This window comes from Haemorhous mexicanus, chromosome 2 (assembly GCF_027477595.1).
Source record: "Haemorhous mexicanus isolate bHaeMex1 chromosome 2, bHaeMex1.pri, whole genome shotgun sequence".
Classification (NCBI taxonomy): Eukaryota; Metazoa; Chordata; class Aves; order Passeriformes; family Fringillidae; genus Haemorhous; species Haemorhous mexicanus.
In genome coordinates, this window is record NC_082342.1 from 75,201,594 (window position 1) to 75,212,363 (window position 10,770).

The 10,770-nt window shown below is 45.8% G+C and overlaps 1 protein-coding gene across 1 annotated transcript; it reads right to left on the reverse strand.

Annotated features, from left to right (window-relative positions):
* Positions 1-3,585: 3,585 nt before the first annotated feature.
* On the reverse strand, positions 3,586-5,773 carry SLITRK1 (SLIT and NTRK like family member 1). The gene has a single exon (XM_059840380.1). The coding sequence runs from the start codon at positions 5,771-5,773 to the stop codon at positions 3,695-3,697; it is 2,079 nt and encodes a 692-aa protein (XP_059696363.1). The 3' UTR covers positions 3,586-3,694.
* Between the last annotated feature and the right edge of the window lie 4,997 nt (positions 5,774-10,770).

Sequence of the window (10,770 nt, forward strand, 5' to 3'; positions counted from 1 at the left end):
CTATGGCAACAGTTTAAATTCTAGCTATTCTTAGTTGAAGTGTTTGCAGAAACAAAAACAAACCACAAATCACTCTTTTTAACTAGCTAAATAATAAATCTCTTTCTTTTCTGCCTCTTCTGAAAGAACAGACATGCCTTTGCTGTCATGATTAAGCAATAAGTAACTTAATGTGATATATATATTATACTTGAAGTTACAAGATTCTTAAGTTAGCAGGAAAAAAATGCCAATTTTGACACAGCATGGATATTTTATGGGCTTCTAATGTTAGAAATAATATCATGACAGTCATTATCAGCAAATAAAACATTTACTTTTTGGTTATTGCTGTTAATGCAGTACAACTGAACATATTTAATCTATTTGAACTCCACTCCTCTTCAAAACATTCTCAATAATCCCTTTGCTTTCTCTTATGTTTCTTTTTTGTTGAGTATTTTGTTTGATAGAAATAACCATGGAAGTGTTAAATATGTAAATAAGATAAGCACTGTAATTCAAAGCCTGGTAATTATTACGTCATCTCAGAGTTGGGTGATCTATGTGTCTTAAGGGCAAATGTCTGCAAGATGGGAGAAAGAATTCTGTGAATGCTAAACTCAGAAAATTACATAGAAAATTCCATTTTGTCATTTTCCCACAGCCTAGAAACAGAGTGATAAATACATGTTTTCAACATTTCAATTGAATTGACATTTCTGTATAGGTATGCCAATGAACTAGCCCTTTTAGGAAGCTAAATCAGCAAATTTCCAACTTTATGTTACTTTTCAATGATGACAAATTAAAATTACATATTTAGCATTATATTCTCTGAAATGCATGCATGTCTGATCTCAGTCAGTGATTTGACATTTTAATTTATTGTGTTTTTATCTTAACTTCCATTACAGTGCTTCTAATGTAATTATTATTCCTTTTAGCATGGGATATGTTCTCAATTTTCTCAGTTACTCAGTTTTGTCACTACAATATCACAAAGGAGGCAGCTAGACTTAGGTAGTCTTCTAAGGGTGCACTAGTTCATACCTAAACAGGTTATTTTGGACTCTTTCTAAGCTAAATTTGATGGCCTCCCAAGGACAGAATTACTGGCTCACATGTAAGTGCATTTGTTTCTTCATCTCAAACTATTCAACAGTGGATTGCGCAACGGCAAAGCAGTGCCTCTACTGTCATCACTTTGTCTTACACAGAGCGTCTGGCAGAACAATCTGTCTAATGAAGCAGCAAGGTGGAATAAAGAAGGGTCCTTGAAATAGGAATGGTTTGTATAGTTAAGCAGGCCATGCCATTTTCAGAGCTCCACAACCAAACTTCAAGGTATTTTCTAGGAGACTGCAGATTTTTCCACAGTGATAAAGGATTCTGGAGGAATGATGTATTCCCCATGTTTAATTCTTCATGAATACCTGGAATCAGGCTTCTGCCTCACTTTTAAGAGCATACCTATTGCAATGAGTATGTTTGTCTGTTTTCCCCTCACAGATCCCAAAGGTGGGCATTTTCTATAAAGCAAACCAGATCAGTATTTGAAGTTAAGCAAGTCCCTTACGGTGTTTTACTCTTTAAAAGGATTCTCTGCCTGGAGAAAGCCAGGAGCAACGTGACTGAAATTCTCCATATCTCCACTGGGACTTGAGCTGTGAGTTACAAGTGATTTGCAGAGACTTTCGCCTTTACAGGTTTGACTGAGTTTAGGGGCACTTTCCCGTACAGGAAGGGGATCAAAGGCGAGCTGCCTGAAGTCCAACTGCAGCACCGTGCCGTGTTTTTTTTTTTTAGCTTTTAATATCAAAGAGTGGAGGTACCCAGTGCAGGAACGGGAAAATCTCTGCCGGCTAATCAGTTTTTCCCACTGGCAGCAGCTGCTGGAGCCCGGCCGCCCGCAGCTGCCCCGTCGGGCAAGAGGCTCCCGGGCGGGAATTCTGGCTGCGGAAATTCGGCTCCAGCTTAATGAGACCAAGCTGGGCAGAGGCACTTAAAGCAAATTCCCACTAACATCCCTAATATATCTGCAGTGTGTGCAGCAGAGGCGGTGGCAGCAGCGGCAGCAGCATGAGATTCACAGCATTAATAAAGGGATTCACCGCCTCGTTAGGAAAAAAAAAAAAAAAAAAAAAAAAAAAAAAAAAAAAAAAAAGGAGGCGAGGGGGGGAGGGAGAGGAGGGGAGGAGGCAGGCAGGAAACTTCTGTGTGTTATTTACATTGGGAAAGGGGGGAAGGAAGGGTGTTTGTGCCTCTGCCTGTGAATGAATGAAAGAGGAAGGGAGGGAAAGAAAAGGAGGGAGGGAGGGAGGGAGGGAGAGACACACACACAGAGCACTGAAAGGAGGCTCTGTCCCCTAAACCCAAGTAACCCGTTTGCAAGAATTGGATACTGGAAAAATGGTAAGGACCCGGAGTTGAAAACATTTTCACTTTAATACTGAAAAAATATGCCATTATAAAATCCTCGAATAGAATTAGTAAGTTTCACTTGCTTTCTCAGTTCTGTTTTCTTTAAGTTATAGTAAGATTTACAACAGCACAGAATTTTCTACCATTAAACTTTGCAGCCTAAGCGCTAGAGTGACATTAATTGGTCATGCTTAACTGCCTTGGATTTTTTTTTTTGTATGTTTACACTGTTACCATAATAGAAATCAAGGGTACTAATTTTTACATTCAGATGGAAAGGCAATACTGATTATGTATATTGAAAAAGAAGAGAGAGAAAACAAAACCAAAGCCTACCCTCCCCACCTCCCCTGAAGAAATGAAACACAACCCATTATCAACAAAGCAAATCTCTCCCAGCAAAGTAATTCCCACCTAGACATAAAAATAAAAATAAAAATTTAAAAAAATCCAATGAGAATATTCATGCAACTATGTCTTAAATAAAATCTTTACAATTTTTCTCCACGGTAAAAGTACGATCTCTACTGCCTATTGATCACACACAAAAAAAAAAAAAACTGGCGAAATGGCACTTTTTATTATTATACTGTATTTCGTATATAGAAGGTTTGATACGAAGGGACTTATCAGGTAAGAGGGACGATGGTGTGAACTAGACGCTGCTTCCAGTCAGGGGCTGGAGCGTCCCTGGGGTGCGTTGTATCCATGCGAGCCATGCAGCACTTTTTTTTTTTTTTTTTTTTTTGTCCATTTTGTCCGTTTGTCTGTTTGTTTCGGAGTCGGAGTCATTTATTTACATTACATTCATGCCTTCGTGCAACTTTCCACTCCTGCTTTGCCGTCAGGAGGAGGCCAACACCAGTCCTCTGCTCCCCTCATTTACCCGGCCTCTTGGAAAGGGGTCGGTCCACAAGGGAAGAGGGCAAAAAAGCAAATCAAACCCCACCACAATTGAACAAAAGCCCAACAAAACCAGGAGCCGTGTTCCGTCCTGCCGGAGCCGAAGGAAGCTGTTCCTCGTCCGTCTGTCGCCGCTCCGGCCGCGCACGGGCGGGGGATGCGCGCACCGCGCCGGGCTGCGCAGCGCTGCAGGGATGCGCTCCGGCGCCAGGCTCCCCCCGCCGCCCACTGGGCCTCGGCGCTTGCTATCGGGGTCGTGAGGAAGGGCGTGCGTGTGTCTGTGTGTTTCGCTTCTCACAAAAGGTAGCAGCGGAGGTGCAGAGCTGTCCCCGGCCGGCGCGTGAAGGGCCGGTCCCGGGTGGAGGCCGTCCCCGCCCCGCCCGCCGCCTCAGTCCGACAGGGAGTGGGAGCCGCAGTCGTACACCCTGTGGGCCCCGTCAGCGCTGTAGGGCCCGTTGTGCCAGTAGGACGAGTCGCAGACCGTCTGCAAGGAGTTGATTTCAGATGCAGAGGAGTTGGCGTCCCTCCTCTTGGAGCGCTTTCTGTTCCTCAGGATGAAAACCAGCATGCCAACCACTGTGAAGGCAGAGGTCACAAAAACCAGCAGAAGCCCTGGCACTAGCACCGAAATAGAGACCCTGCTGGTCTCCAAATAGGAGTTGGAGTGAGTACCTGTCTCTGTCAACCCGGTGCTGTTTTTGTTAGTAGAAGTTAATGTGGGAGAGATTTTTAACTGAGGGCAAATCACATCGTTGGAGAGAGACTCAAAATCCTCCTTGAAGAAATCTTCAGGGGACTCACACCTCAGGTCACTCATAATCACCTTGGGGCGCAGCATCTCTGCCCACTGTTTGAAAGGCACGATAGGGCAAGTACAGTCCCATGGGTTGCCATGCAGGTCGATCTGGGTGATGGAGGTGAGCTGATCCAGCACCCCTGCCACCGGGAGGTACATGAAATAATTGTTGTGTATGCTCAGCTTGGAAAGCGAGACCCCGGCAAACACATCTACTGGGAGAGACCTCAGCAGATTGTTGTTGAGGATGAGGACTCTCAGTTTGGGCATTGCATTGAAGGTGCCAGGCATGATCATCTGGATCCCATTAAACTCCACGTTCAGATACTCCAGGTTTTGCAGCCCAGCAAATTTCTCCCGGGACAGGGTGTCTAAGTAATTGCTATCCATGTAGAGCCATCGGAGTTCAAAGAGGTTCTTGAAGGTGTTGTTCTCAACGGTGGCAATGTTGTTGTTGCCCAGATCGAGTAAATTAAGTTTTCGGTAATCCAGAAAGTGGGATTTCCTGATGGTGTGTATTTTGTTGTCTCTCAGAAACAGCTCCTGCACGTTGGAGGGCTTGGGCTTCAAATCCACCAAGCTGCTCACATTCCTATCATTGCAATTAACCTTTAAACCTGAGCCGGGGATCTGATCACAGCTGCAGATGTGCGGGCAGGAAAAGGTGGCTGGTAGTTTGCTTTTCGCACTCACTGTCGACACGGCAGCAGTGGGTTTGGTCTTGATTTGCCAGTTGACAGGAATCTTTGTACCTCCGTTTGGAGCAGATCCTGGCGTGGCAGGGTCTTCTTTGCCATGTATTTTAAAGGGGGTTGGAATGGGACCAGGATCGCAGGTTTCTTCTTCGGCAGGGGGAGCAGCTAGGCTGGAATCTACTCTGTTCTTTTTACACAGCTCCTGCTCTGTGGTCTCATTTAAATCTTTGCCCTGCAACCTAGTGGGAGCTTCACAAATCACTCTGCCGATCAAAGCGTTTTTAGGTATGTTTTCCAGCCATTCTTTCAATGACAGCAGATCGCAAGTGCAGTCCCAGGGGTTATCCTCTAGCAGGATTTCAGCAATGCCTGGGATCTGCTCCAGGACCTCCTCGTAAGGCAAGGTTTTAAGACGGTTTCCCCGGAGGTCGAGGTGGGTGATCGGCACATACTGAAACACGTTGGGGGGCAAGGTGCTGATGAGATTGTCATTTAAAATCAGCACCTCTAGCTTGTTTAAGTCCCTAAATGCTCCCGGGTCAATATCCCGCAACAGATTAAAATCTGCCTGGAGGTATTCCAGATCGTCCAGCCCCAGGAAAGTCTGCTTCCTGAAGGATTTGATCTTGTTGTTGTTTATGTGCAAGCGTTTCACCAGCTGCAGCCCAAGGAAAGCCCCAGGAACAATCTCATGCAAACCGTTGTTTTCCATGTGCAAACTGACCGCATTGTAAAAGTTAGCAAACTCATTAGGGAAAAGTCGAGTCAGGGAATTGCCATGCAGGAATAAATGGTAAAATTGGGAAGTTGGGGCGGTGAAATGTTGCAGGCTGGTAAATCCCTTTTTCTCACAGTCTACGTGCAAATCCCCTTCTATCTCGTTGCAGGCACAGATCTTCTCTTTGCAAACGTCCCCTGTAACGTTTCCAGCAGCAAAACAAAGAGACGTCTCCAGCAACAGAATCCAAAGCAGCATTTTTAAACCGAGCAATTCATTCCCGATCTCATCACAAAGTAACAGCAACCATCCTCCTCACACGAAAAGCAATTCCAGTTCATTCAATACATTAAATGTCCGAACCACCAGCAAAGGGGGAGGAAAAAAAAAAATGTGTGGGGGGGAGCAGGGAGGGTCGGCGGAGGGGGGGGGGGGGGATGCTTTCTTGTCTCCTCTCTCCCCCCCACGCACAACTGCAACAGCCCAGATTCCAGTCAGTAATTATATCCACAAACTATCCAGGCACGTACTGCAAGGCAGGCGGAAGGGAAAAAAAAAAAAAAAAAAAAAGTGGAAGGAAAAAAATCCCCCTCCTCTCTCGCCCTCCCTGACGCCTGCCGGGCAGCTAAGTGGAGATCTGCTGGCCGGGCTGGCTCACCGGCACGGTGCTGCTGGCCCCCGGCCGCCGCTGCATGCTAGGGAGGCGCGGGCGGGAGCGCGGCGCTGGCCGCGGAGGCTGCGCGGTCGCGGCTCCGCGCGGACTGACCTTGCCGCGCGGCGGCGGAGCCGCGCTCCTCGCCCGCCGCCCGCCGGGCGCTGTCCAGCGCCGCGGTGCTGAAAGCGCCCGCCCCAGCCTAGGCGCTGCCCTCCGAGCCGCCGGAGCTGAGCCGCGCCTGCCCCCGCTGCTGCGGTGCTCGGCTGCCCATGCCCGCCGGCGGCCGGAGCCTGCCGCGGGGCCGGGGCCGGGGCCGCCCGCCCGCCCGCCCGTCCGCCCGCGCCGCTCCTCGCCTCGCCCTGCCGGCAACGCTGCCTCCCCTCCTCGCTCCCTCGCTCGCTGCCTCGCTTCGCTCTTCTTTCCTTTTTCTTCCGCTGCTGCCGAGTCGCACGCTCGCACACACTCACATGCACGCAGAGGGAGAGTTGCTAAGAGGCTCTGCTCGTTTCAACCTGGTGCACACTGAAAGATCTGACACCCTCTGCTGAGCTGCAGTGGCAAAAATCCATCTGCTGAGGGAATGCTGGAGAAGGAAAAAAAAATCAATCCACGTACAGGGCAAGCGTTAAAAACGCTGGCATTAAAAGCTGTAGATCTATTTAGATGCGTTCTTCTAAATGGATTACCTAATTTATTTCTTTTCTTCTAAAATTGAAAGTTTAGCATTCCCCTCCTCCGGACCGGTTCCTTATTGCCCCCATTCACACACACTCACACCTGCAGAAGAAGAGGAGGAAGGCTCGTTTGCCTTATTGTATTTTCCAATGACTTGAACAGAATTAGTGTCAGGGTGTCAAGCGAATAGCAATTTGAGGTAATTATTCTGCACGCCATTTTTATCGTAGCTTTAAATGCGTTTCTTCCTCCCCTGCAGTCTAGGGTGTTTTATGCTGGATTTTGTCTCTTGCTGGTGTTCTCTATGCAATGTCGAACCGTGGATTAATGCACTCTCTATTTTTCATAATTTAGATGATCACAGAGAAGAGGGTAGGTAGGGGGGGAGGGGATTACTGCACTGTTAGCAGTTCATGCTACCTGTTCCCACGGAGTGTAGTGTCTCCCTTAAGGAGGGCAGGGGAGGGTAGAAACTGACGGTTATTCTTATCTCTATAAAGATCTAGAGATGAGTGTATGTCCACGCACAGATATTTCTCTAAGGATGCTCCTTATATATTCTCTGTGGAAATAAAACGCCTGCTTCCCTCAACACCCTCCTTCTCGCCCCTTCCATTACCCCCCCCCCCCCCCCCACCGCTGCCCTTTTCCAGCTCCCACCCTTCTGACAAAAGAGATTACACAGCGGAAAAATCGGTGCCTGGCCTTAAAGACAGGAGCCAAACACGCAAAAGTTTCTGCATCATTTGGACGGATTTCAGATGCCTACGAGCGAAGAACCAGTTGCACCTCTGGTGGTGCAAGTGGAAACCCGCGTTTCCCCTGCCTTGCTCTGAGGAGGAGGAGGAAGGGGAGAAGGAGGAGGAAGAAGAGGAGGAGGAGGGGGAGGGGGAGAAGGACAGGAGGAGGAGGAGGACGGGGAGGAGGCGCGAAGGCGGGAGAAACAGCCCAGCCCCCTGGTGCCTCCCGCAGCCCGGGGCTGTGCCTCTGGAGTCCGGCGCCGCTGGTGAACTTTGCGGCATACTGGTAGGGATGTAACGGCGGGAGTGGGCTGGAGGAGGGTTATTTATAGGAAAATCCAGAGAGCCATATGGAGCCTGCACCCCCTGGTCCCGGCGGCATGTTAATTTGGTCAAAGCTTCTCCCTGGCTACCGCTTGCAAATAAATTAGACATCCTGCCGATGATGATCTTATCAAATTAATGTGATTAGACCACAGACAAGTTACAACAGTTACCGTGGCCATTTCAAGTCCCCAGGATGAATATTTGGTCTTTTGGTTTGTTCTGGTGGGCAGGGACTAGGGAGGGCGGGAGGGGGAAAAGAGGTAGGAAATGGGACAAGAGGAGGAAACAAAACAGACAGAGAGAGAAATCTTGACCCTGAAAAAGCTTATCCAGTAAATTACAAATGGTCTAGAAGAGATAAAATGCCACTGAGACAGAAAGCACCACAAGAAATATATCTTGGGTTTCACTAGGTAAAGAAAAGGAGAAAAGGAAACTTGGCACCACATTGGGGCACATTAATTCATTTCTCCTGGTGGTTTCTTTGACTTTGTCTCTCAATGATGTCACGGTGGAAGGGTGGGGGTGCAAGGCTGTCTGGAAACCTCCTATTGATCAAAAATTGCAGCCTCAAAGTGCAAGGGGAACTGGAGGCAAGAAAGCCCTAGGACAATCCACAGAGAGATGCAGGGCAGTCAGAGGAAGGGAAAAGGGTCAGGGCAAGGGTCAAGGGCACATTTACTTGGTATCAGCAGTAGTGACAAGATCACTGTGAACAAAGTCTTTGCAGAGGAAAGGCTGAATATCTGGAGCCTGGTGGAATGTGGGGCAGGAGGACTTGCTCTCCTCCTGCCTTAGAATAAAACTTCCGAGTATCTTTATGCTATTAAAATTGCTCAGGCACCGTAAAAACAATCAAAATGCAACCAGAGGACCTGAACATTAACAAGATATTAAATAAATAGATATGAATTGAATGAGTGGAAGGAGACAATGACCTGTTGTCAAAGCGTGAAGGACAGATTGCCTGCTTCTCACAAAGGATCTGCTGAGAGGTGGGAACTGGTGGAAGCCATCTGGGGACCTGGAATTTCAAAGTGGTTAAAGCCCAAAAAAGTAAAAAAAAATGCCAGAAGAAATAGGACTATTTATGGATGCTATGTAGCTTCCAAAGAAGTATTTATCTAAGAAAGCCATTGTATTTTCAACAGTATACTTTGGATATTAATGTCTTATATTTAAAATAAGTGTATTTAGAGAGCATCTGCCATGCAAAAGTTAACATCTAGGAGATGTTCAGAGTGGAAGAAAAAAGACATAACCCATTTTAGATTTGATATCTGAAGGTTTTGATTCCATGAGTCAAGCTACACAGAAAGACCCAGAAAATTACTCTGTCATTACTCAGTGTCATAATCCCAAATTTCTAGTTTTTTTCATCTTATTGAATTAAGTTTGGACACATGTATCTACGGATAAGAGGCCTGCCTTTAAGAGTTTTAAGAAAATACCTATTCCTGTGTCAGGTTGATTGGGAGCTGAAATATTTTACTCTGTTACTTAGAGAGTGTGGTAAAGTGAGAGACCATACAGTGTTGAAGTGCCAGTTAGTCTGGGTCTTTAAAATTCAGTATATGCATCCCAGTTTACAACCCATACACAGGTTGTATAAACAGAACTCACATAATCCTCTCTAAATTATCCAGAAGATCAGATAAGGGAAAGAGCATACAAGTATATTGTCCTTGACTGTTATCTTTTACCTCATGTTTCTGTCTGCAAATTCTAGAAGCCTAAAACAGTGAGTTGACTACTTATACCTGTCTTCTGGGTGTAAAGTCCATATTTAACCACACACAAGCCAAATGAAGCCATTTTGAATAGAAATGGGTTTACTCATAATATGGAAAGTTACTTGAAATAGGAAAAGGTGGTGGGATACTTCTTCATTTTCCCAATTAGTAATCTCCCATCTCCCTGTTGCTATGGCTATGTAAGTAACACTGGGTAAGGGTATATTTGTGCTACTTTGCAACATGCTAAGAAGCTAGTTACTTCATCTAACACTGTAGAACTTGCAGAGCAGAACTCAGGCCATCTGCAAAGCTTCTAGAGAATAAAGCAATTATTATGGTAGATATCCTGATTTCAGTGTTTGTGCTGTGTACTGTAAAACTGGCTTCATTACTTCTATGGAGGTATGAAGACATCCGACACTGAAGACGTGATGTTATGTATGGATACACACTCACACATACATATAAACATATGTATGTAAACATTTGAGCACTACAAATTATGATAGACCAGCAAATAAAAGAATTATAGGATCATTATTTAATTTGAAATTATGTCGCTGTTCAGGCTTTGACTGTGGAATTTGTCACAGGCTGGTAGTTTACATAGATGCCACCATATGTGGCAGCTCCTGCAGAAACTATGCTTCTCAATATATGCAATGACTTTAAACCAGCTCAGATAAACAAGTTCTAACTACGGGTAGAAGGGTTTAAACTAATATCAGGATTTCCTCACAGAATTTTCTATCTCACTATATTTCATAGGCCAGTCTTCACACATAGCTACTGGATTTCTATCTAAACTGCAATTAGACCTAACGAGGTTTCCAAAACTAGGTAATTTTCTCCTTCATTTTTCATTTTTCTAAGGGTAATGGCATGTGAGCGTGTTCCAAGTCTCCCTGTGGTATGTTCACCAGACGGAGCTTTGCAAAATGATGCAGTGGCGGATGATGATGACTAAAGAAAAAAAAAAAAGAAAAGAAAGTTAGAGAAGTGGTTTGCCTACTTCTATCTAGTGAGTAGGAGACTGGCTCATGATGAGAAAATAAAAAATTCTCTATCTTCTGCAGTGTAAGAGCCAGCCCACATGTTTTTCTTTCTTGGCTCATACCCTCA

Coding starts and splice junctions, on each gene's coding strand:
- SLITRK1 (XM_059840380.1), bottom strand. CDS start 5,773: ATGCTGCTTTGGATTCTGTTGCTGGAGACGTCTCTTTGTTTTGCTGCT.